Here is a 26,139-nt window from a genome sequence, read left to right as displayed (position 1 = left end):
CTTCCTTTAATCTTTTGTAAACCTTATTAGCCCATGCTAATCTTGCAACTTTAAGCTTTTTATTTCTTCTGATTCTGAAAAATCTTCTAAAGCAACGTCCTAATTTAACCCTGAATTCTCTCCTTAATTTCAGCTTACTAATCCAACTGCTTCTTGATCTTATTGATGATGATGATCTTCTAATAATCTCGGAAATTCTATCTTTTTTACTTTTGTTTTGATGAGGATCTTCTTCAAAAATGACTTCTTGCTTAAGCTTTTGGTATGAGAATTTGGAAACTATTCCTGCCATTTTTTAAAAAGAAACAAAGAGTTTTAATTTGTAAGAATAAAAAAAGGAATTTGGAAGAAGGGAGAATAAAGAGGAAAGATGTAAATGCTAGAATTTATGGTTGTGGATGATAAGAAGAGAGAGATGGATGGATGAGAAGAGTGATGGAAAGTTAGGTTGATAATAAGTATTATTGCTTCAGAAGTTGTTGTGTGCATTTAATGCATGAAAATGAGATCCTTTATGGCTATGGGTGATTAACAACAATGCATGTATTGTGCAAAAGAAATCAAGAGTCGACGTGACAATGGTGCGTTAAATTCACCTGATTTTCATTAGTGAAACTTCAATTATTTCTTTCTTATTCTGAATTAACTTATCTAAACATATACACTGATTTGAATTATTAATTTGAACCTTGTTTTCATATACTTAATTTAATTTGATGGCTCGATTTAATTTTCCTGAAATAAATTTATTAGGCCGTGTTTTCTTCATCCGATGAAACATTGCTAAGGTCTAATAAATCATTTGTTGTAAATGAAGGAAGAAGGATGATTTTGTTATCTTTTTATGTTAATCTTAGATGGTAAATGAAATTGGTAATGGCTTGAGTCGATGGACAAGCACCTGGTATAGAATTAAGATTGGGCAATAAATAGGCCCAATAGGCTTACATACTAAATTACAACTAATAATCCGTTTGAGCAAACTTCAAACACATGAATGTATGATGCATTGATGCGTCTTATATTCATGTCCTAACCTATCTCAATTACAGATCAGAACTTCAGAAGATCAGAACTCTTTTTTTTTTTCCTCTAGTTTATTGAGACATATATTTTCCAATGAGGTACAAATTAAACTGTCTACTCGGTAATGTTTAAAAGATTGATTAACTACTCTGTCTATCACTAATTGGTTGTAAGGTGGTTATACCGTTATATGTGGTCAAATTCTCATTTGATGTGTGCTTGTTGGACAAAATAATCCCCATAATTAAATATAAAATTAGGATTAAGCAAAAATAGCTACATACATCATAGGATATAGTCCCAAAGCCCCAAAATGATAACTTAATAATTTATACGGAGTATTTGTAAAAGAAAATAGATTATTTAAAATGTATAATGTACTTAAAAAAAATACTTCGTAATAAAACTTGTTATTTTTCCACAATTTAATTTATTATGACATAAACCCTCAACACATTTTCATTATATTCAAACATACATAAGCAAAAACCCATTTGTTAGAACAAAAATATAGAATTAGAAAAGTGCTTTGCAAATTAATTGGTGTAGAAAGCGACAACAGTGAGGGCAAAAGTGTAATTATAAGAGCCCACTGTACTATTATGATATAAGCATAAAATAACGCGTAGTTTAAGCAAATAATAGCACATGCAAAAAACTAAAACTACCCCACGATTTGCGCATTTGTACTTGGGGCCGCTATCTCCTTTGTTTTCTCCGTCGGTTTCCAACCCCTCTTCACGTGTTCTTTGCTATTTTTCCCTGAGACTGCTCCATCCACCTGGTGTAGCATGCATTAAGCCATGCATATGAGCTTATATTAGTGTTTCGGCATGTCGTCTAATGTATACTCGGATGACCTAGACTTGTTAGTTGGTCACATACTAACACAATAACACGTACACTACACATGACTTGAATGACTTACCAAAAAGAAATGACTCGAATGAAGCGTGAGATATTAAGGTTTTTTAGATGTTATCCTAAACACCCGAATGTAGAATTGACACACCCCGGATATTATTATGTTAATTAAAAACATGGTGAAGACATCATTAATATGAACATGAAATGAAATCAACATCTGAACTTCTCCATTTAAACGTCAAGTGTTAACCCACAAATCATAAAAGACAAGAAAACAAATGACCAAAGTTGGACCACATCATCTCTCCCAATTAAACCCTTTTTTGAATTTTTTATTTAATCCCACCAAACAATAATTTGGAAAAAAAAAAAGGGTAACAAATCTTGTCAATAATTATAATCCTATATAATCAATAATCATAAGTTAGGATATTTCTATTCTTTGGCAAACGAATATCCTCAAAAAATTTCTCACAAAATCGGACAAAGCTTAAACGTAAAAAATAGAAATATCAGAGAAGTGTTAGAAAAGTAAACCAAACCAAATCTTCTTTATCTTCTTAAATCTGGTCATTACACAATTTAATCCCAGAAAACCCAAAAACACCTCGAATTTCAGAAATTTTGATTTTTTTTTGTTTTAATTTTTGTGGAGTTTGTACAAAATTTGAAATAAAAAATGGAGAAATCAGATGAAAGATTAGTTTGTGAAGAAAAATCAATTTCAAAGTATCCATTAACAATGTGGGAAGTTTCAGCAGCTTTTGGGGTTGTATTTGCATATGGATTAGGGCTTTTGGGTGTTTATTTAACTATGCCGTCTTCTGATTATAGCTTACTCAAGTTGCCTCGAACCCTTGAGGATTTACAAATTCTTAGGTATTCATTGATAAATTTAATCTATTTTTCAGCAATTTTGAGTTTTACATTATGATTATTAGCTTAAATTTGACCTTTTTTTTTTTTTAAATTATTTTTTAAATTATTCCGAGTTTAATTTTCTTGTAATTTTCTTTTAGATCTGAAATATGGGGATTTTTCTTTGTTTCTTATTCAAAAAGGGGGGAAAGATTTAATCTTTTTAGTGTTCCATTAATGGGTTATAAGCTGTTTGTTTGTTAGGACTATGTTTGGTTAGGTAAGTTCAAATATTGTTTCTATTATTAGCATACCGTTACTATTCATTGCTTTTCTTTTATGAATTTGCAAATTCTTGTATAATACGGCAAAAATTAAATTGTGACATTATTGGGAATATGTGATTGTTTAATTCATTCTACTTACAGTTATCTTTCTTTGTTCTGTTTTGGCATGTAGTCCAAATTAGTATTGATCTGTTTTCAGCTGCATGCACAGCTTTTTTCAATAGATTTTGCTGCATTAGCTAAATTATTATTAGTAGTATACCTAATTAGCCTGTGATTTCTGGAATTTAGTAATTTTTCTGGTAATGTTGCAATCTGAATTTCTGATTGTTATAACTTTGTATTAATGGTGGTGATGTAGTTTTCAATCACAATGTATACTCTATGTTTGTCTGCAAATTCATCAGATGAGCGTAGCGAGACAGTTCCAATTTCTTTTCAATATAGTATTGTGAACTTGATGTAGCTATTATGTGTATGAAAGGCGTCATTACTCATTACATCTCTTTCAGCTTTCTTGACGAACTTTGCTTTAATGGGGAAATGATCTTCAGATAGTAGTCATTCTGACAAAGCTGCAGAATTCTATGGCTTAAGTTTGGGGGTTAAGCCATACTAATAAGTGATTTTCGAAATAAGGTCATCAGACTCATCACTACTGTGATATTACTTTTTTTACGTTGTCTTGAGCTTGATCTGTTGATCACTTAGTATTTGATGGCCTCTTCAAGTGTTGCGTACTATACTTGCAGCATTGTCTTTTGCTATCACATTTTGACCCAAATATTATAAAGCATTCTGATGCTGCTATGGGCTCACTATCCCTGCTTTGTGACATGACATTAGGTATTTGGTGATGCTGTGCTTATTTCCGGGGTTGAGAGGCTCGGCTGGTTTAACATATGCCTGTCTTTATGCTAAATGTAGAGGCTTTGTCATGCCGTTTTTTGCTGGAGCTTGAATTAGTGTTTCTTAGGAGTTTTAAACTGAGTTATTTTCAAACTTTTAGTGTGACTTCAAGAGTAAACTGAGGGGTCTAAAGCTGTTGGATGTGATAGATTGTTTAGCTTACTGGTTGTGAGGTTTGTCTTTGATAGACCTTATAATTGTTTATATTAATTGGTTTTGAGATGCTGTTGATGACTTGACGTAGTCACCTAGACTGATCTAGTTAGAACTGATAGCATACACTATAAAGTAAGCATTTTTCTATATGCAATGTATAGATTTTTGTGTCCTCTTTCATTAGTCATGATTCCAGATTCATCAAACAGCTTTGGAATACCACTACTCTTCAGTTTCTTATTCCATTTGTCAAGTGTTTGTTTAATTTATGAGTCACTTTTTCTTTTTCCAAAAAATTGCTTCCTGGAAATGCCAGATATTGAAAGAAGAAATGATGTACTGAAGATCTGTTGTTATATTGATGTTAATCCTTTGTTTTTTAGAGATCATCTCGAGAGCTACACAAGTGACTATACGCTGCAAGTATTGGTTGGATACTCTGTGGTCTACATTTTCATGCAGACTTTCATGATTCCAGGAACTGTGTTTATGTCTTTGTTAGCTGGAGCTCTTTTTGGTGTATTTAGAGGTTTGGCGCTGGTCCTTTTCACTGCTACGGCTGGAGCTTCGTCTTGCTTTTTCTTGTCAAAATTGATTGGACGACCTCTTGTTTTTTCATTATGGCCGGACAAACTGACTTTCTTTCAAGCTCAGGTAACAGCTACTTCTGCTTATAAACTGTTTATTAAACATGACCAACAATTTCTCAGGCTGATTATACTTTCTCCATTACCTTCAGGTTGCAAAGAGACGTCAAAACTTATTGAATTACATGCTCTTCCTAAGAGTAACACCCACACTGCCAAATACATTTATCAATGTGGCTTCTCCAATTGTGGATATCCCTTATCACATCTTCTTCTTGGCAACTTTCATTGGACTGATCCCTGCTGCCTTTGTCACCGTCAGAGTATGTATTTCCTACACATCTATAATGGAACCAATTAGTTTTCCTTTTTCTTTAGTGAAAATGAAAAATTGTCAAGTTATATATGACTTATGTCTGCCTGAAATCACCCTTCAGTCATGTTAATTTGCGCAGAGCCCCTCGTGCGTTGAATTTTGACTAAGTTTCTCCTATTTTGTGTTGTACATCTTTAATATTTGCTCTTTTCATAATCTCCTCTTTTAAACCATGGATATTGGAGATATTGTGTGTGATACGATTTCATCTTTTGTGATTGGCAGGCTGGAATAGCTCTTGGAGAACTGCGATCAATAGGTGATCTGTATGACTTCCAGTCAATAGCAACACTTTTCCTCATTGGGATTGTTTCAGTCACCCCTACCTTGATGTCAAAGAACAAGACATAACCATTTTGCTTGTCTCAGTTAGTGCTGATACTGCTGAACCTCCTACTTGTGATCACTTACTTCTGTACAGATCATACGGTCATAAACTGCTCGCTGTCCCTCGCACCACTGCTGAAGGAATGAGCCCGAGGGTTTTTTTTAGGGAAAGCTGCTTAGGGCCTGATGTCTAACCTTGGATAACTCTTGAGAATATCATACCTGTCGACTCCTCTGCTCCATAATTGCATTATAAGAAGGCCTGTGCTGTGCTGATAGCTAAAATTCTGTGAAAGTTGTGGATAATAGTTCTAGTAGATTTGTTGGTTGGTTTTACTTTGCAATGTAAAATATTTGACAGCATTTTACGTTTTATGGAATTTCAGTGCTTTCATATTCAATTTTGTCCTTGGTCCTTCACTACAGTATTTGTTCAATTTAAGACCTTAATAGGAATGACAGCTGTAAATGTGATTGGTTTTCAGCTGATTCACAGGAATCACAGCTGAGAAGGCTAGAGCTACCTGCCCATAATTCCTAGGGAGTATAATAATACAGAGTTATTTTTGGAGAAATAAAAAAAACATTTAATGCATTCGAGTTGGATTGCGATCAACCCCTCTCTTATTCTGTTATAAGTACTCCGTATAACATATTAAAGTTTGCCACACAACATAGCTGGTTGATCAGGAATAATTTTCTTTTCACATAGTGTGATAACACTCATAATAGCACTATGCTTTTGTGAAAGGTTAAAGGTTGAAGTTTTGATTCTTCTACAATCATTACAAGGATAGACATTCTGTTTCATATAATACGCCACATTTCAATTTTAGGGATCCCAAACGTAGCTGCTTTCTAAAGGCAAATCCACAAGTGTAGGTGCAAAAGATTTCTCAAAAGCTTCAGTATAGAAAAAATTCGGGCTTGTGAAAAACCAAAGGAGATGATATATTGCCATAATACACTTACACATACAGCACTGTGAGTATGGTTCGCAATGTATCATTTTGGACATTGTACACAGCTGTATTAACTGCTTAGACCAGACTACAGAGGTCTCTCTTTTTGAGTGAAAACTATAACAAATTTTCAAAAGGACAAAAAATGGCCAGAGAACAGTTATACACTAAGGCCCTTTCACTTGGATTTCATAGCCTTCTTTTTCTTGTTGGAACTCTGGGGCGTTCTGGCATCCATTTTTCTTTTCCCTGTTTTGATAGAAGCACCGCCACTTTGCATAGCAATTGCTTTGGCCTTTCTGGCTGCTACTGATGGTCTTTTATCTGTCCTCTGCTTAATTTTGTCTCCACTCTTCATTGCGGGTTTAAAAGAAGTTTTTGTAGCAGTTCTTCTTATGGGGGCTTTCTTTTGCTCCCCGGATTTACTTGCACGTAAACCTTGGTAGGAGGTATCACCACCAGCACCAACCTTGTAGCGACTTTCTGGAGTCTTTGCACCTGCAGAAAATTTCTTTGCAGGGGAGCGAGTATCTGTTCCTGCTGAAAATTTCTTTGCAGGGGAGCTTTCCGAGTCTCCTGGACTTTTCCTCTTAGAGGGTGTGGAGGATTGGGTGCTTGACTTTGCGTGACAAATCCTCAATTCACGGTCTCGGAGCTTCAAGCGTTTTTTACAAACAATATTTGCAGCTTCCTGTACAAGAAAGTCATCATTAAGAAATTGTGATTACCCAATAAATTACGTACTAAATTGTATACTCAAGAGTAAAAGCAACAAAGAAACAAAATGTTCACTTAATTCAAGAATTCTAGATGAACTGATGAACATCACAGAAATTTAAAAAAAAAACATGATGTGAAAAACAATCTATCAAGCATCAACACAAATGTAACTATCACGCCTATAGTCTGCATTACACATTTACACATGTATGATGTGGTGGAAAACAATGACTAAGATACTATATATCACTGGAAGATGAAGTCCTAAGCCAACTCATATTCCTCTAATCTAAGAGTCAATCTCAGAAAAAGCTAGAAAGGAGATGCTAGTGAAACCGGCAGAATAAGCTTAACTGCTTAAGAGTCCACAAGCCATCATGTAAACATCAGCAATATTTGAGCAAAGAGAAAATAATATACGCAGTAGAAGTGATGTTTTGGTAAAAAAAAATATTTAAATAAAAAAATTTCACCTATTGTCATAAATTCGTAATGCCTGTGACAACCAGTGTTTTACAAATTTATAATAAAATATACTCTCTCCGTATTTTATTACCTGCTCCACTTTTCTTTTGCGGCCATAATTATTACTTGCTCCATTTTCTTTTTTGGAAACTTTTAAATAATATTTCATTATTTCCCTCCCCACTAATGGTCCCCTCATAATATATTTTAATATTTATCATATTCTCTCTCCTCCTCATTTATACTCATTTTTGCTTTTTAAAGAATTTTTAATAATTCAACCAACCCCACTTTCATCATATTTTATTACTTTTCACTATTTCTCCTAAAACTCCGTGCATGGAGAAATGGAGCAAGTAATAAAATACAGAGGGAGTAGTAGCACACATATGCAGGTTCCACTTCAATCGTGGTAATAAGGAACAACAATTGAGCATATCGACAAAAAAAAAAAAAAAAAAAAAAAAGAAAGAAAAATAGGCAGTCAAGCCACAGCATGTGATACTGCTTATGACAACAGACAAGCCCCAAATCCCAGTATATTTGGATAAAAATAAAAAATAAAAAAAAGTGGCCCTTCAGGTTTTGATGCATACATTAAACTTCAAGTATACCAAGGGGTACATGTCCTTGCACACCCTCACCTAAACAAGGGACAAGGATAGTGGAGACATAAGTTCACACATCCATGCTCCAGCGTAGCAATATACAAGACATCCGCACTAATACAGTCACAATGAAAGATGTGAAGACTAATACTTGCCAAAATTTAATTTTAGATGGACATGGATCTTCATAATTCCTACAGAAGAATATGTGATGAACTAAATAAATTTACTTATGGTTAATAGTTGATACACATATAAGTATTTATCAAATATGGGCTATTGACTACTAAAACACTGAACAATATTAGCAGACTGATAAAAGCTGATTATTTCCATGCAACAACATACATATTCTATCATGGGATATGTAACTAAATAGCTTAAGGAGGAGGAATAGTGCAGGCAATGCACAATTAGAAGTTAGAATAAGCTTGGAGAAGAAATTAGTGGGGTAATTAAATACTATACAAAGAGAAAATCAAAGAGGGATAAACCACAAAGAAAATTGTGAATGACTTCTATTTTACTTTGCTTTATATTGTTATAGGAATTGTCCATCCACTCCCGTAAGACAAGGACTTTAAACCAAATTTTGGTGATTTAATTGCATCAAATAGCAATCAAGTGATCAACTCTCCAATTTTCGTCACATCTCTTCCTTATTTCTAAAATTCTGAATTTTCCAGCAACAAATTGCTAGTTAAACGTAATTTTATGCAATTAAATCATTAAATAAATTGCAAAAGGAAAACACAGGCAACCTCTCAATGATGTCCTAACACCTCCATAATTCGAAATACATGCAGCAGCAAAAAGATGCAAAGTCAAAATTAATAGGTAGATTTGCCTGTTCATGCAATAAATTCATTTCAATTGGAAATGTATCCTCTCTCTGCAGCAAATCAATATTTATTAGGCACATGATGGATATTGCATAGACAGAGAACAAGGCATACCCTTGTTTTGAACAAGACATAAGCTATCCCTTTTCCAAGACTTGTGTGTCGGTCCCTAATCACTCGAACAGCCTCAACGCTAGATTCAAGTTGTCTGGTGTTGCAAAATAACTGATAAAGTTCCTCATCCTGTTTCAAAAGCAGCCAATGAGCAACATAAGCAATATGAATGAAATAGACAATTTTAAAAAGAAAAGAAATAAGCATATCAAGCATATACCTTAGCATCAAATGGCAAATTACCCACAAAAACTGTCCTCTTATTATTATAAAGAGTAGCTGAAGCGTCGTCTCCTTTCAGTTTCTTCCGAGGTGGGCACGCCCTGTCAACGCGGACATGGTTCCCTCCAATCTAAACCAAAGTTAATTATGGGTCAAAAAAGGAAAGGCAGTCAACCAGAAACTTTACTCAGGAAAGAAAAGATATAAACATCAGCAGATAATTTTCCCACCAAACAGCATACATACCATAGACATATTATAGGTTAGTGAGGCTTCAGCAGCTTGCTCTGTTTTGAATACAATGTAGGCATTGACACTGCATAAAGGTCATTATCAGAAAATACAAAGAAAATTGTACGTGGATAATCTAAATCATTTAGCCAGTTACACATGAAGAAGACAGCATATCATGAAGACATGAACAAGTACTCTAATGTATGGCAAAACCAGATAATCAGCCAAGCAAACTAGATACAAATATACAATCGAGATATAAACCCTTTATACAAGTCAAGAATGTTTCTTTCTTCTCACTTGAAAACCCTCATCTGAAACAAAGACCAGCTGAATTTCTCTATCTTATTATTTCTGAAAAGTACATAGTCTTACTCCTTTATTCTCCATTTCATATGTGAAGGGGAAAAAATTAAGTTTGATGAATAAAGGAGGTGAGAGCAAATATCTCCGATGCCCTATAAGCTATAACAAACTATCTGACAAAAGATTCTTCACCTGTGTAGACACCGAGTTGATGATCAACCTGTGTACCACTTTTATTCCCCTCCTTCGCTCACCAAGACTTACACTGATGAGCTGGCCAACGCTATGGCTGCCCGTAATGGGGACTGATTAGACTGACAGACTGTTACTGCTGCCCCTCTTGAGTCCCCTTTGGACTCCCCTATGTCGTCTACAGTTGCCGCTGCTTTATTTGCTGTCTTTCTTACTACTTTCAGCTTTTATTTTCAGCTTTTAATGTGGGTTAATCCACTTTTGGATGTCATGAAAGCAAATTTTCTTTGTAATGCTTCATGGCAATCAGTTTGGTTGTTCTTGCATCAAAACTCTGGGATTAAAGGATGTTTTGTTAATCATCCTCATGTGATATAAGCTCGTTCTTTGATTTAAGATTCTTCACATTCTTGTACAAAATATCCCCATCCCCACAGCCATTCACCAAACAAACACAATTTAATTTCCCTACCTACCACGACAATGTCTTTGCAATTCGGTTTCTACCAATCACACTGGTAGCTGTCTTAAACCCTAATGTATTCTTCAACTAACCTCAATATTCAATTATCTAATATCAAAACTTCTCCAAAAACATTACCTAGGAAACAGTCTGAATGACATGTAAGAAATACTAAATCAAACATTCAACAGGATCAATACGCTTTCATCACATATGGCTAGAACTAATTGCAACTTGCTGACATTTATGATTTATCCAATCACCATGTACTTTGCTCAATGTAAATCAATGTGTTTTGCAATTCAAAACACAATATAACAAAACATATAATCTACTGCAGTATATAACAAAAACACAAAGCAAACCAATAAGTTCATCTTTTATACATGAAAAGAAATTACCTATCAACTGCCTCATTGAGATTCCCATTAATAACCAAAGCTTTCTTCGGCTTCTTGCTCTGTAACAACAAAAAATCATTTCAATAACACAAACCAAATCATACCCAAGAACAAAATAAAATCCCTACAACTAAGAAAAATGCCACAAACTCACATCCAATGTAGGAACAGAACGAATTCGAACAGAATCGATTTCCCCAAATTGACTAAACTCCTTCAACAAAGCCTTCTTCTTAGTCTTCAATGGCAAATTCCCAACAAAAACAGTCCTCAAAAGCTTACTCTCATCATCATACCCTTCTTGAGAAACCATCATTTCTGCAGGATTATCCAACGCCTTCCTCTTCTTCCCACCACCCACTTTCTCTTTCTTCTCATCTTCTTCATCTGGTGCAACCCCATATTTCTTCACCTCATATTCTCTCTCCAATTCATCTCTCTTCCTCTTATTCTTCTTCTTATTCTCTTTCTCCTCTAAATTCACATTTGATTCCGACCCATTAACAATACTTCCCAAATTAGGGTTTTTCTCTAATTTATCTTTCTTCTTCGATTTCTTAACCTCAACAGAAGAATTTTCGTCCTTGCTTTTCTTCTTTGTCTTGGATTCGGACTTCGAAACCTCGACATTAATAGGTGTTTCAGGGATTTGGGATGTTTGAATTGAATCTGTTGGCTTTCTTCGAAAGGGATTTTCGGAAGAAAACAAGGAATTAGAGACTTCGGTATCAGGAATTTCGCCGAATAATTTGTCTAAAATGTTGTTAGAAGTTGCGGATTTTTCTTCAGATTTTGGAGTTGAAGTTTTATTGGGTTGTTCCTTAGTTTTCTTCGCCATTGTTATCAATTGTGAAGCTTGCGTTCGAGGAGAAAGAGAGAGAGAAATACGCAGGAAGAAGAAGAAGAAGAAGACGGAAGAGGGAAGAAAGGGGTGCAAGGTTGAAGACGGCTGTAAATTAGCCCGTTTTCTATGTTTGGGGCGGGCTAAATGACTTGAATCAATTTTAGGCCCTTGACTATTGAGGAAAACCACCTGGCATAATGGCAGAGTAAACACGATTTGATCTCATATTTAAATTAAATATTACGGAGTATTCTGGTATTTAGTTGATAAGGAGTATTCATATAGTGTACCATACTATTAGTTGATGTCCTTGATAGTGTATTGGTGTACCATGCTGAAATGAGATTATTGATAATGTTTTTGATGATTATATAAAAGATATAGAGTTTCGAGAAGCATTACTTGCATTGGTATGGTTAAGATAGGATCATTGTTAGTTTTTGTAGTTCATTTATATTTGTTAGTAGAGCTTTACATTGATTATAGATAATATTTCGATGAGATTAACAATGATATTGGACCATCAATTGAGAATTCAAGGCGTGTCACAAGGCAAATAAGGTTGAAATTGAATGTATCACTAAGCACTTGTGAGAATTAGTGAAATTTACCTCTCGTATATACCATCTAACCCTAATCAACAGGATAAGCATTACTTCATTACTTGTGTTGGTAATTTGAAGTAATAATGTTGGAGCATCAATTGAGTGTTCAATGTGTCATATGAAAGAATATTGAGGAAAAAAAAATATCAATAAAGAATAACACATTGCACATACAATCTAGGTATCTAGCCTTAATCAACTACGTACTAAATTACTAATTAACTTCCACTGTGTTTTCTCAAAAAAAAAAAAAAAAAAACACTAACTTCCACTGTATCTATACAATAATAAGAGTAAATGGCCGGGGCAACATGGTGATTGGTGAATCTTATCAAACATTTGGGCCACCTTAAACACCTACTCCGTATCAATCTAAATGGCCCAATAAGTATAAAGATTAGTTTTTTTTTTTTTTTTTTTTTTTTTTTTTTTTTTTTTTTTGTTTTTGAGGAATATAAAGATTAGCATTTATGTCATGATTAATACATTTGTAATGTTATGCACAAGCGTAACCTGTCGTTACAAGCGTATGTATTCATATAATCATATACGAAAGTATTATCATGTCGTTAGGAAAATCTCATAACCTGTCTAGGTGCTTAAACAATTAGTCAACATCATCAAACACTTAATTGATAAGATTAGATCATTATCCAAAGATCATGATGGATTAAAGTATTCTTTAATTAGATACTGATAATTTGATGAAGCAGCCAAAAAGGACAATTCCAATCACATCCTTAAATAATAAATGACAATAATTAACATGCACAAAAATATCAACAATTACTAATTAAGTTGGTGTAAAGATGACAAATTGTAGGAAGTTGGAAAAAACAGTGATTAAATAATGCCTATCAAATATCAAATCTTTACAAGCTTAATGAAATCATGTGCAAAGTTACAAGCGACGTTCAATAAAAACTCCTGATAAACCTCAACATCATAAGAAAAATTGAAATAAATAGAAAAAATAAATCTCTTTCTTCTTCAACTCTTTTTTGTTGTAGTTTTCTGTTTTACAAGTTCTCTTCTCTTAGCTTGTTTTCAAAAAAAGTTCCTCTTCTCTTAGCTTGCTCTCTATATTAGGAACATGATCACATGATACCCATATTATATGGATAGAGATGGATTTTGATTTGCTTCTCATTTATCTAATTATTAATTATTCAATACTCTTATCAATGCCTTTTTATTTTATTTTTTGAGATTTGATCTAGCTCTTTCTTACAACTAGTTGATCTTTAGACATCTTACATATTGAATTACCGATAACAGATATGTAGTATTCATAAATCATAACTCAAAGTATCTACACAGTGTATTTACTCTATATTTGGTTGTTCAATCTTAGAAAAATCAAAATTTACTACTAATATCAAAATTAAAAAAAATAAAAAACTTTGGAGATATAGTATTGACAACAGTGGAAAAAAACATTAATTCAGAGATAGATGTGATAATATATATATTTACTTAATCATATAAATAAAAATTATACATATATTAATTGTAGTCTTGCATCTCTCATTTTACATGCATCATTCTATTTATTCCCTACTAATAGTAAGTAATACATAGTTTTAGAGGTTAGTAAAAACATGAAAACTCAATACATTACAAAATGACTTTATTTAAATGCCCTAAAAAGGTTAAAACTCAAAATCAAAAGTTAAGGAGCCCAATTCTTGAATTATTGATTAGTGAGCTCCAATCATAGCAGGAACAGCATCACTTCCATGCTTCATTATTTCTTCATCATCCTCTGCTTCCCATAAAAAGTGTGCATATGATCCTAATACCATGCTATCAATACCAAAAAAATATACTGTAATAAGAATCAAGTCAACATAAAAATACAAACTTTTAACCGATATACACAAATAATGAAAACTAGAAAGGCAAAAAATGAATAAAATAGGCAATACAGTACAATTGATTACCTATCATCAGGTGAGGCAAGCACAGCTTGATCATAGTAAAATTGAGCTCGATCTTCATCCTTTGAAGTTTCCCAAATTAAATTCCCATATAATGATAATAATTCTCCATCTCCTGGACTTGCTAATATTGCTCTCCCATAACATTCCTCTGCTTTCTCCACATTTTTCTCCACCTATATTTATACAATTACATCATCAATCAAACAATCATCACATAGTTACATTCTCGTAAAAAAATTTAATTGTCACACTATTTAATTTGTTCAAGTTGCACGATCACATATTCACGTGATTATTAATTTTGAATAGAGTGAATACTTATAATCATACAAAACGAATAAGTCTAATAAGGTCTAACAGACGAGAAAAACTCCCTAGATTAAATTGTCACGTTATACAGTCAAATTATACGATAAAATATTCACATGACTATTAAGTATTAAAATCGGAAACGTTACCTCATGCAAATATTTCCCGTAGTTTCTCAAAAGCAAAGAATCACCAGGATTTGACTTTAACATTTGTTGGTAATACTCTCCAACACTACCCTTTTCATTACCATTATTATTATTGTTACTCCCACCTTTTCCTTTACCTCCATAATTATTCCCTTTACCATTTCCGGTTCCAATTCCGATTCCGAATCGTCCGGTTAATTCCTCTTCAGCAATAACACCTAAATCGGGAAAAGAAACCGATCCAACTCGGGTTAAACGGGAGCTGATCATCAACTCGGAACGAGTCAACTCAGTATCGGAGTTAGACCGTCTAATCTTGTTAAACCCACAATTTTCAGACCGGAATGAAATCTTTGGAGAAGAACAAGAACTTCCGTTTAGTGAAGGTATCTGGTTCAGGGTTTGAACCGGGATTGAACCGGTTCTTAGAAGTGCAGATTTCATGGTGTTTATTTTTTCGAGTGAAAAAAAAGAGAAGAAGGCGAAGATCTGAGTAGAAAAGGTGGACTTTGAGGTGGATATATATATGAGAAAGGGTTAATGGGAAGGTGACACGTGTAAGGAGTCACGTGATTTGCTGAACGTAAGGCACACGCGTGGGAGGTGGTCGAGGAGAGAGAGTAATACAGTAACTAATAAGAGTATGACTGTTTTTATTAAAATGGGAAATGGTTGAAAAAAGTGTATACGTGGCACGTGGAAAATGTTAATTGGAAGTCTTAAGATGCCACTTGGAATGTAACGACAAAAGGCTATGCAATGTACGGATAAATGGATAGATTGAGAGCATAAGGGGAGACTTAAAGGGAATGTAATTAAGTTTAGATACTTAATTTTGAGTCTTAATTGATGGAAAAAAGTGGGCTATTATTAATTTTTTATTGATTAATTTATTTATTTAATTTTTCATGTTTTTGTAAAAATTTTAAATTGTTTATTTAATTGGATGTAGTGGGTCATATTGAACAATGACAATTAGTATACTTAAAGAAAGTTTCACTATTGAGAAATTATGTATCATATGAGTTGCTAAATTGAGAAGTGGATTGGGTATAACCATTGGATGTAAATAACAACTCATTTTGTATTTTGATACCTAAAGTAAAGTCTCACCATTGAAGATGGTCTAAGTTTAATCATTGCATAGGGAAATTTTGGAGTTCATTACTCATTTTACCTAGCAGTACAAACTTAAAAGTGTCTTGGGTAAAGTTTGAATGAAGAGAGTAAAGCTTTGATAAAGTTTTGATTCAATTATAATTAGATTAATGAACATAAACATTCTACTTCTTTGCTTGACTCACTCGTTTGCAACTAAATTGGCGCACTAACTATTAGGTACAAAGTATAAGATACAAGTTGTTAAAGCCATTAATGGGTTCAATATAAAAAATAATTCAAAATAGTAATTTAAATAACAAAAATAAATAAAAAAAAAGAAGTTGATTTTCATAATTTTGCAAAAAGACAGTCTGGAAGCTAGTTATGGTACTGTAATAAGAAGTAAAATTTTAATGGACTACCTTAAAATGTACGAGTATATGCATTGCCTGATTGTCATAAAATAGTATCTGGGAATTAAGTCGAAATAATTCATCTAAAAAGTTATTGTCGAACACATATGTTTTAAGATTGGGTTAATTAGGATTAGATAGACAACCTAATTCGATCAATCAAAGCCCGTCAAGCAGAATTGCATTAGGTTCAACTATTCAAAACTCTGCGATGTGTATGTTGACAAATGACAATGTAGTAGATTGATTAAATTTAGAAACTGTCCAAAAACCTAACACTAGAAAGAAAGCTAATCATGCACACATGCTAGTGCAAACTGTGTGCACTTCTATGGTTTCTAATTAGATTTCGCCACAAAGAAAGATGAACCGCACAAATGGTACGATCACTGTTGTATTATGTATATATGTCCAAACTGTGTGCCCTTTTATGGTTTCTTATTTAGGTCCCCACTACAATCATATTTGTGCCATTACTATTGCCATTTTTAGAATTGGATTTTACCATATTCCCAAATTGTGGGTGCTACTTGAGAGTGTTAACAACAATGGAAGTCTTTTCAAATTTTTAATTTTATGACGAAAGAAACTTTGAAGGTTGCTTTCTATGGCAAATGGTTTTCTTACAAGTGGATTCTCGGCGTCCTTACTTCATTGAAATGGTACCAAAACTATGGTCCGATCCATTCCCCTTATGAACGTATTCAAGAAACAACACTCTCTTACCAAGTACATCATAATCAGGTAGAATTCGACAAAGTCTATTCGAGTGGACGTATACCTTGTGCCTATTTCGAATTGTATTATTGGACTATAATCAAATTTATAGAGATACATGACATACACAATAACAAAATATGATAAACAGGTTAGTCTATCAAATAATGTGACGATCATATTAGGTTTAGGTAATTCTCATTAACTTTGTGTTGGATATTGATTGTTTTCTTTGAATATGACTCCCATATCTAGTTTGATCGGTATAGTAACTATTGATATTGAAATTAACAGCATTATAATACCTCTTATTTCTTCCCTGTTTTGGTCCATAACAAGAGTGATTTGCTAACGTAAGTAAAAACATTTACTTAAATTACTTTTAAATTAGAAAAAAAAAGATTGGATTGCATTAATCTAGCTATAAAGTACAGGTACATCGAACCCGATAACACTTTTTGTAGTGTGCATGTGAAGACTCGGATCATGCGAAGTTTACTCACCCATAATCACATGACAGATTTCCGATCGCAAGACCGTAGACATTCTAGACAAGATACTAAAGTATAACCTACTTTCCATAATCCCATAACCCAACCAAACAAGTTGAAAAGTTTCTTCAATCTCCAAAACAGGGTACAATAAACATGATTTATATTTATAGAAAGTTGTAAGATCAACAAAAAAGATATTGCCATGCTACCCGATTCCCATGCATTTACGAGTCTCCCACCTGAAGAGATCAAGGATAAAACTTACCCGATCCATGTTTATGCTGTACACGAAAATATACGATAATGATTTGAATTGAACCGAAATTGATCCAAACACGATTTTGAAACTCGTTTGAAAAAAAATAGACAATCTCACATGAGCTACTTGAAAGTTGAAACTAGAGAAAGCTCATCAAATCAATTAAAATTGGCAGGTAAAGCCGCTTCTTTCAATAAACCTTTAAAAAAAAAAAAATCGCTATTTTTCAACGCAATCTTCAAAACACATGTGCAGTTTATCAGTTTTTCTCCGTGAGGATTGAAAAAACCTCTCAGCTAAGTAAAGATTTAAACTTTGATATGGCTTCTTAATGTATACAAGAAACTGAAGGTTCTATTGTGCTTTGACTCTAGCTACATTTAGCTTAATTATATACTCCGTTGTGTGTACAATTAAATAAGCCTTATTTATTGGGGAAAAAAGTGTATACAACAACACATGGAAATCAAGAACACCTATCTCTTTTAAGTGAGGAACACAAGTAAGAGAAAGAGAAGGAGGCGTGCCTGAGGGGAATCTCAACCTAAGATCCTATTGATTTTTCTTGAACTTCAAGTTAGAAGGCGGGCGAGGTTTAGATGATTTTTCACTGTAATCAGTAGTTCTAATGATGAATAAAAGGGTTTCCACAAGCATGCCAAGAACCAAACCTAGGATGCCTCCTGCAGTACTCTGAAAATAAAAATTCACCTGCCATTAGCAATTTCACTTCAATTATAAGCATAATTTATGTGAAAGTTCCATCAACTTACCATGATCGGGTTACGGTCAAACAATGCCCTGAAGGCAATGTATCCAACAAGGTAACCAGTAAACATTATGACCACGACATGTAAACCTGCAAAACATAACCTGATCTTAGCTAAGCTAAATCTAAACCACATGCAAGCAAGCAAGTAGCAGATACATGCTTGATAATATTTTTTAAAAAAGGCAGAATCTGAACAAGAAATACAAGAAGCATGCTCATAGTTCAACTTCCGAGTTAAATTATGGATATAATAATGCGGAGACAGTTTTCTTTCATTTTGGTAAAATATCATTCTCATTCAAGCTAGCTTAACCAAACATTATGTATTTCCACTCTCTTTTGTAGTATGAAAAATCTATAGGAGAAGGAAAAAAAAAAAAAAAAAACAGAGTAGGAGCTTAGAGGAGTTAATTTGTTTCCAAGTTAAACATATAAGCAACAGAGGTAGATTGAAGTCACGATCAAAGGGACAAGAGCCAAGCAATGAAAGAGGAATAAAAGTGTTAACAGAGCCCAAAACTCTTTCCAGTTTGCAGAACAGCTGAAGTTAGTGATATTCTTAGGGGTTGTTTGGTTGACAAAGTAAAATTGGGGAAGTTAAAATTCATGGGATTTTATAATTTGGATAGTTGTTTGGTTGATATAAAAAAGTAAAAATGGGGGAAGTTGGAATTCATGGGAATTTCCACTTCCCACAAAATGTAGGAAGTGAATTACCTAACCCCCCCTTGGTCATTCAAAGTTCATGGGAATTCCAACTTCCCATTGCACAACCAAACAAGTTAAAGAAATTCCTAGGAATTTCATTTGGGAAATGATTTCCCATGAAATACAACTTTCTACGGGAATTTATTTCTCATGTCAACCAAACGAGGTCTTATTATGCAAATGTAAGAATAAAGATCATTCTAATTTCATTTGGGGGAAATGATTTCCCATGAAATACAACTTTCTACGGGAATTTATTTCTCATGTCAACCAAACGAGGCCTTATTATGCAAATGTAAGAATAAAGATCATTCTAAGAATCTAAGAAGCAATTGTTTGGAAAATATACACTTTGTACATCACATGTCTCTTGAAATTTTACCGTTGTTTGGATTCTTTGAAAATGAATCTCCAAATTTCAGATTTTGAAACCCCCGCCCCCCCCCCCCCCCAAAAAAAAAAAAAAAAAAAAAAAAGGGTTTAAAGGCGAGGTAATGCTTGATGGAGCTGAATACCTTTTGAAGTTGAATTTCTCACTCAAGCATATAGGAAAACATCAGGAGTTCAAGACCTAAGGAGGATCTTGCCTTCAGTGGATTCTGGTAGGTCATATACTCATAATCAAGACTAATCCTTACTCCAGCACAAGCACAAGAGGCAAATTTGGATTGGTGTTTATAGGAAATTGCATACTGCCTATAACTTAAAAGGAGTTATTAGACAGTGAAGAGAAATGTTGCAGAAAACAGAAAAAAGACGATTCCTACAGTACACATTACACAAGATTGACTGATCAAGTATGTGCATCCAAATTGTGTAGTCACTTGTTATTCTAAAAAGCCTTGGATGGGTTTCTCATTGACCACAGTAGCAAGGATGATAATGACTATCGACTTATAGGGCTGAGCAAAACTATCTGAAAATCCGATCCGTATTCGATCCGAAAATTTTGGATAACCGATCCAAAATCAGTTTCGGATATCGAAATATTAAATTTTGGGTATTGGATATCCGATCTAAAATCCGAAAAAATACTCAAATCAGCAAACCCTAAATACCCCAGAGGCCTAAATACCCCCAAAGGCCCAAATACCAAACCCAGCTAACCCTAAATCAAAACCCTCCAATTTCGCAAACCCTCCACCGCCTCTCACTCTCTTTTCTCTTTCTTCTCTTTATCTTCTCTCTCCTATGGTCCTATCAGATCTTTTTTTTGGTGAAAAATTCTGTACTCTGATTTCCCTCAATTCACCACCATCAACATCCACAACCACCAACAGCTTGCTCGGCTTCCCTCCTCACGACTGCAACCACCAGCGGCCCACGACAACGATCTGCAACAAACATCCGCAACATCATGGCTTCCCTCCAGCCACCGCCATCAACATCCACGATAATACGCAACAACACCCGCAACACCACGGCTTCCTTCCAGCCACGACCCATTTACGCAATTGCCTAGCTTCAACCCGCAGCACACCATCGTCGCATCCGCCAGCGGTCCGGCAGCTTCTCTTCTCTGCTTCTTCTCAATGTCAATTAGTTTAAAATTTCTTTGATTTGTAATTGGTGAATTTAATTGTTTGATTTTAAAATTTTCTAATCTATTTGTTCCTCTCCTTAGTTGTTGCAATGAATTAATTTTATTTTTATTTTTTGGAGTTGTTTAATTTGCTTTTGGCTCAACTTCAATATACTAAGTATATCAATTTGCCTTAACAAAAAAAATTTGGCGATTAAATTAGTATATCAATTTCCCTTAAATGAATATTTTTTAAAAAGGCCGGATATTGGATATTCGAGGTATCCGATCCGAAATTTTCGGATATCCGGATATCGGATGTCCGAATATTTTCGGATAGGATACGGATATCAAATATAGGAATTTTCGGATACGGATATCCGAACGGAAACCCAGTTTCGGATCGGATATCCAATATCCAATCCGTGCTCACCCCTACCGACTTACTGAGCATAGACCAAAATGAGAAGCAGGTAGTTAGACACTTATCCACAGTATGAATGAGGAAAAACGAGTAATCTTGGTAGGATACTGAAACCATAGGTAGATTTGAAGATAAGTACAGAAGATTGTAAATAATGGGGCAGGTGGTGCATACTGCCAAGTGCTGGATCTACCAAGCCAGCAACAGTGGATCTTCTCTTTGACATAACTATTTGTTTATATGTAGAACTTCTCAAGGAAGTTATCTAGATATCAAATCATTTGTAAATCTACCAAATGTACTATCAAGGAACTCCTCCTTTTCCAGAGACTTGAAACAGAAATCAGTCTAATCTAGCTTTTAGTACATCATATTATCACAGGTTCACAAGAAAGTAGGGTTTGGCTGTCGGCCAGTCCAATTGACGTGTCAACTTCATTTCAAAGAAGAACCTAACACCTTTGAAACAAATTGAAGGCGAAATCTGACCAAGCAACTTCACAAAAATTGCCAGATATTTTTTTAAGAGAGAAAACAAAAGGAACCGACATTAACAGAATTGAAAGCACGTCGTAAGTTTGTAACAAATATCTTGTTATCATCAATTACAATAGACATATTTTTAGCATGCAGGTTGAGCTACAATTAAATAGAGAACATGAGTTAAGCAAGTAAAAGTTCGAAGCCACATACCAAATCCAAGTTGGTCCTTGTAAGTTGAAAAGGGCTCATTTGGCTCCTTTGGAGTAATATCTTTCACAAGCTCTGCATATGCTTTCCTCTCAGCTAACTCCTCTAGCTTCTTCAACCTTGCTTTCAGCTCTTCACTCTAAACATAACCGAAATCCCCAAGCATCAGACACATATCTAACCAGCATAAGCTACACGAATAAAATAAACTTGGCCACGCCAATCTCTAGCCTCTAATCATTCCCGAGAACATCAAAGTATTTTAGGGAAAATGAGATGAAACTCAAGTACAAGCATTCAAGCATCACAGCAGAAAAACTAAAACTTGTTACAAGTACTTCAATTCCTTCATCAATTATCCAATGATCATAAAAAATTCAGAATACACACCCTGAAACCAATCACCTAAACAGAGGCCTCAAATTACTGTAAATTATTTATATAGATTTATCAACATCATACTCAATAATTCTAAAAAATGCAGCAAAAACACTAATATATCAAGATACATATACCACCATCAATAGTGAGACAGCAATGTAGGAAGAGATACTAATTCATCAATTATCAAAATTCATAAGAGCAAAAATAGATAGTCTGCATTTTTTTCTGAATAATCAATATACCAACTACAAAATTAGAACTTGTTACACATTTACTTTAATAACATCATCAATCATAATTAAAACTCAAAAACATGGAAAATACACTCAACAAACAATTACTTCTTAATTCTAAACACACTATAGAATTTGAACAGCTATAACTAATCATATCCAACATGCCCACAAAATGCAATTTCACCCCAAAAACATTTAATAGTTTATTACACCCAATCTAAGTATCAGTCAATCATCACCAAAACAGAAAATAAAAGGTTGAATTGATTGCAAAATTTAAAACCCAGAAAAACTCTAATTCAAAGAATAAAATTAAGGGGAAGAGTAAAGCTGATACCTTTTCTCGAGGTTTAGGGCTGTTGAAGAGGAAAGAAGAACCGCGAAGGAGGAGAGAGAGAGAGGGTCTAGTAGTGGGGTTAGAGGCAACCCAGATGGATCTCAGAGATTGATAAGGGAGGGAAGATTGAGAGGAGAGAGAAACTGCAGATTGCCGGAGATTTTCAGGGAGATTTGATGAAGATGATGATGATGAATTGAGGAAAGATAGTATAATTTCTGTGTTTGACAAAATTAAACCAGATGTTGAAGAAGAACCAGCTGTTGTTGTTGTTGATATAGTTGAATTTGAGGAAGAAGATGAAGATGTTTGAGGTTCTGATTCTGAATTTGCAGTCATTTTTTTTTCAATTGATTTCTTCTTCGATAGAACTTGGTTTTCTTCGGTTAGACCAATCTTAATGGTGGAAAAAAAAATGCCCACCCACTGTCTCTCTACCCACTTTCTCTCTCAACAAATCTGTTTTGCTGATGGGTAAATTTTTTTCACAATTTTTTTCACAATTTTTCTCCCAATAGTGAGCAAAAAAAATGTTTGTCCACTCCTCTTTCTCTCTTACTTTTTCAATACCCCACCATTACTTTCTCTCTCCTACACAACATTTCTTTATTTATTAATTTCATTTATATTTTAACAATATTACTCCAAATAAATAAAAACTAGTCTAAATTTGTGTAACTTATTTTTTTTTTATTTGTGTCGTTTTTATCGTTAAAATAAAGAATATGGAGGATTTATGGTATTTCTGAAATTATACCAAAATATATCAAAATGCATGTCTATTTATAGAGAATTATATTTTATGACCGTTTGTAATTTTATTTTTATTTTTTAATAAATATTTATTTCAGAATTTGCATTACAAAAAATATAACCATTGCAAATTGTGGGGCCCACCAGAGCACTATTCATCTTAAAAAATGCTCAAGTCTTGGGCATTTTCAGAAATACTTATGAGCATTTTTTGGCTTTTTCTCATTTGCTCACCATTATAATGCATGAGCAAATTTTATGCCCACTCAAAATGCCCATGAGCAAATTTTTAGCTCACCATTAGTAGTGCTCTTATATGTTAGCTTCATAGATAATGGATATGGTATTTGAGTTGCTATATTGGACCATTGCTTGTTATAGCCCATAGGGAGTTATGGGCCAACCCGTATATAATCTATGCAAATATTCTTGGGTTGATTGGTCCATTGTTCATAGCAATCATAATACCTAGTAAGTCCAACAACATGTACTACGACTTCATCATAACTTAAGCTATGTTGAAACTCATGAATCCTTGATTGCTAAATATTCCACCCGAAGGAGAAATGGATGAAATTTGAACCTATGGTTATTCTGTCGTGCAGACTCTTGTGATGGTTGAATGTCAAGGTTGTCACGCAATAATTTAAAAAAGAAAAGGTGAAATAAATAAAAAAAGTTCGAAGATAGTCAAATTTCTTTCGATATAGACAACAAAATAAATTATAAACCTAGTAAGAGGAGACCGAGCAAAGGAAGGGTGGTTGTTAAGGTTATTTTTTTCTTTATTTGTTTATTAGGTAAGTCAATTTCTTCATGATATCATTTGAATGATCAATTAACTAATTTTATAATGATAAATCGAGAAACAAACTAGTAAACAAACAAATGACGACTCCATCACAGAGAGACCAAGGAAAGACGAATTGTATTTATATTGCACAGATTTATTGAAGTTAAAAAACAACAAGTGAATTAAACTAAATCATGGGTTGAAATTAGTCTATTTTTTACGATGTAGACAACAAAATAAATTGTAAACCTAGTAAGAGGCTAGAGACTAAGCATAGGAAAAGTGGTTGGTAAGGTTCTATATTTATTTTGTGAGTCAATTAGTTCATGATATTATTTTATTGATCTGATATGATAGCATTACGATTCGAAATACTCCATATATAAAAATGATCCACGATATATACTAGTATTACACGTACTTTGATGTCCCGTGTAAACAAAATGTTGCATGACACAAACTAGTAAAATTTTAATTTTTAAACAACTACATAACTGTCTACCTTGATGTTGTTAGTGAAAATATGATTAATACACATTACCAAATTCATATTTTGTAATGATACGAATAGTTAATAATAGTTACAAGTTGTATTAATAACTTACAATACGATTATTAAGTGAGCCAAAATTGGAGGAGTAAATGGGTATGGGACTTTGGGGGGAAGACCGAGTGACTAGTCAGTAAAAGACGGCACTTAAAAACAATGCAGATCGAGTCATATACTGTCATACTGATGCAGTAGTCGTGGTAAGAAGACAAACAACAAAAGTCAATGTTGACCAAAACTTTCAAATATCCTCAATTCTTACATTTATGTAAGTACTTTAATAGTTTAATGCACATCCAGAGGCATAACGTTCAATATCAAACAGCTATGAATATTATTAGTGTAATTTGATGGTTTGGTGATGAGGTTGATATTTAAGCAAAGTTTTGACAGAAAGAAACTTAAGCATATTTATTTAAGCCTTAATTAAGATTAAACCGTCAAATTAAAAATAACTATTGATTTATGCACTTTATTTGTCTTTTAGTTAAGGTATTGAGATGGTACATATTTATGGTATGACATATAATCTCGTCTATTTCTTTACCTTTTGTGATTCAACCTCTCTTTATACACACACAAAATTGTACTTCTTCCGTTCTATTAATATTGCAACAACGGACTTTTTACAATATTTATCACTCTTGTTTGACCATATAATATGATTTATACGTTAAGTAAAATATAGTCATGTGGGATCTTGTTGGATTCGTCTCATAAAATACTTTCACAATATCAACTTTTTATAATTTTTACTCTTACACAATTATAGATATTTAGCATATATATAAAATGTGCTTTGGGATGCGTAATTTCTTCCTTGTTGCAATATTAATAGAACGGAAGAAGTATGATATACAAATGCAGGTACTTTGTTTACTATAGAAACAATATAATTAGTTGATTCCGGCCATTACTACGACAACATTATACCAAATGCTCTTAATCTTGAGAAAATGCGGTTAAGCTATTCTTAACAAAAAAAACCAACCAAAAAATGACTTCATCAATGACGAACGAATATAATCTAAGTACGACTACTCTTTTTAATGTTGTGACTAAATTAATGATTTCAAGATGTTATAGTACTTGAACAAAATTGAAGGAGATCTAAATACAAAGGGCAACATACGCCAGCTATTGTTTTCTGTTGTCCGTAAAATTAAAGCTACTATAAGAGAGTAAATTAAGAGTAAGAGGTGTGTATCTTTAAA

The 26,139-nt window shown here is 33.6% G+C and overlaps 4 protein-coding genes across 4 annotated transcripts; 1 reads left to right on the top strand and 3 right to left on the bottom strand.

The window, feature by feature from the left end:
- Positions 1-2,157: 2,157 nt before the first annotated feature.
- On the top strand, positions 2,158-5,800 carry LOC110732562 (uncharacterized membrane protein At4g09580-like). The gene is made up of 4 exons (XM_021912518.1): positions 2,158-2,772; positions 4,487-4,757; positions 4,843-5,013; positions 5,292-5,800. Exons 1-4 carry the CDS (start codon positions 2,573-2,575, stop codon positions 5,415-5,417), a joined length of 768 nt encoding a protein of 255 aa, XP_021768210.1. The 5' UTR covers positions 2,158-2,572; the 3' UTR covers positions 5,418-5,800.
- Positions 5,801-6,320: 520 nt separating this feature from the next.
- Positions 6,321-11,964, bottom strand: LOC110732561 (RNA-binding protein 34-like). The gene is made up of 6 exons (XM_021912517.1): positions 11,077-11,964; positions 10,923-10,981; positions 9,573-9,642; positions 9,325-9,456; positions 9,105-9,233; positions 6,321-7,046 (listed from the first exon to the last, which is right to left on the bottom strand). Exons 1-6 carry the CDS (start codon positions 11,758-11,760, stop codon positions 6,534-6,536), a joined length of 1,587 nt encoding a protein of 528 aa, XP_021768209.1. The 5' UTR covers positions 11,761-11,964; the 3' UTR covers positions 6,321-6,533.
- A 1,860-nt stretch (positions 11,965-13,824) lies between these two features.
- On the bottom strand, positions 13,825-15,277 carry LOC110732559. Its single transcript, XM_021912516.1, has 3 exons — positions 14,773-15,277; positions 14,315-14,487; positions 13,825-14,177 (listed from the first exon to the last, which is right to left on the bottom strand). The coding sequence occupies exons 1-3, from the start codon at positions 15,214-15,216 to the stop codon at positions 14,072-14,074; spliced, it is 723 nt and encodes a 240-aa protein (XP_021768208.1). The 5' UTR covers positions 15,217-15,277; the 3' UTR covers positions 13,825-14,071.
- A 2,635-nt stretch (positions 15,278-17,912) lies between these two features.
- On the bottom strand, positions 17,913-23,264 carry LOC110732558. The gene is made up of 4 exons (XM_021912515.1): positions 22,830-23,264; positions 21,876-22,011; positions 18,530-18,615; positions 17,913-18,449 (listed from the first exon to the last, which is right to left on the bottom strand). Exons 1-4 carry the CDS (start codon positions 23,166-23,168, stop codon positions 18,309-18,311), a joined length of 702 nt encoding a protein of 233 aa, XP_021768207.1. The 5' UTR covers positions 23,169-23,264; the 3' UTR covers positions 17,913-18,308.
- Positions 23,265-26,139: the final 2,875 nt, after the last annotated feature.

This window comes from Chenopodium quinoa, unplaced genomic scaffold (assembly GCF_001683475.1).
Source record: "Chenopodium quinoa cultivar QQ74 unplaced genomic scaffold, ASM168347v1, whole genome shotgun sequence".
Classification (NCBI taxonomy): Eukaryota; Viridiplantae; Streptophyta; class Magnoliopsida; order Caryophyllales; family Amaranthaceae; genus Chenopodium; species Chenopodium quinoa.
This window is presented reverse-complemented; position numbering and strand designations above follow the sequence as displayed.

What these genes read in the sequence shown, in the direction of transcription:
- LOC110732558 (XM_021912515.1), bottom strand. Translation starts at nt 23,168, where the DNA reads ATGACTGCAAATTCAGAATCAGAACCTCAAACATCTTCATCTTCTTCC. An exon ending in CAAGGACCAACTTGGATTTG is followed by an intron (nt 18,616 to 21,875) that starts GTATGTGGCTTC and finishes TATGTTTTGCAG; the next exon opens with GTTTACATGTCGTGGTCATA. An exon ending in TTGACCGTAACCCGATCATG is followed by an intron (nt 18,450 to 18,529) that starts GTAAGTTGATGG and finishes TTTTATTTTCAG; the next exon opens with AGTACTGCAGGAGGCATCCT.
- LOC110732561 (XM_021912517.1), bottom strand. Translation starts at nt 11,760, where the DNA reads ATGGCGAAGAAAACTAAGGAACAACCCAATAAAACTTCAACTCCAAAA. An exon ending in ATTTGCCATTTGATGCTAAG is followed by an intron (nt 9,234 to 9,324) that starts GTATATGCTTGA and finishes CTTTTGAAACAG; the next exon opens with GATGAGGAACTTTATCAGTT. An exon ending in ATGTCTTGTTCAAAACAAGG is followed by an intron (nt 7,047 to 9,104) that starts GTATGCCTTGTT and finishes TTTCTTGTACAG; the next exon opens with GAAGCTGCAAATATTGTTTG.
- LOC110732562 (XM_021912518.1), top strand. Translation starts at nt 2,573, where the DNA reads ATGGAGAAATCAGATGAAAGATTAGTTTGTGAAGAAAAATCAATTTCA. An exon ending in GAGGATTTACAAATTCTTAG is followed by an intron (nt 2,773 to 4,486) that starts GTATTCATTGAT and finishes TTTGTTTTTTAG; the next exon opens with AGATCATCTCGAGAGCTACA. An exon ending in TGACTTTCTTTCAAGCTCAG is followed by an intron (nt 4,758 to 4,842) that starts GTAACAGCTACT and finishes CATTACCTTCAG; the next exon opens with GTTGCAAAGAGACGTCAAAA.
- LOC110732559 (XM_021912516.1), bottom strand. Translation starts at nt 15,216, where the DNA reads ATGAAATCTGCACTTCTAAGAACCGGTTCAATCCCGGTTCAAACCCTG. An exon ending in ACGGGAAATATTTGCATGAG is followed by an intron (nt 14,488 to 14,772) that starts GTAACGTTTCCG and finishes GTATAAATATAG; the next exon opens with GTGGAGAAAAATGTGGAGAA. An exon ending in CTTGCCTCACCTGATGATAG is followed by an intron (nt 14,178 to 14,314) that starts GTAATCAATTGT and finishes TGGTATTGATAG; the next exon opens with CATGGTATTAGGATCATATG.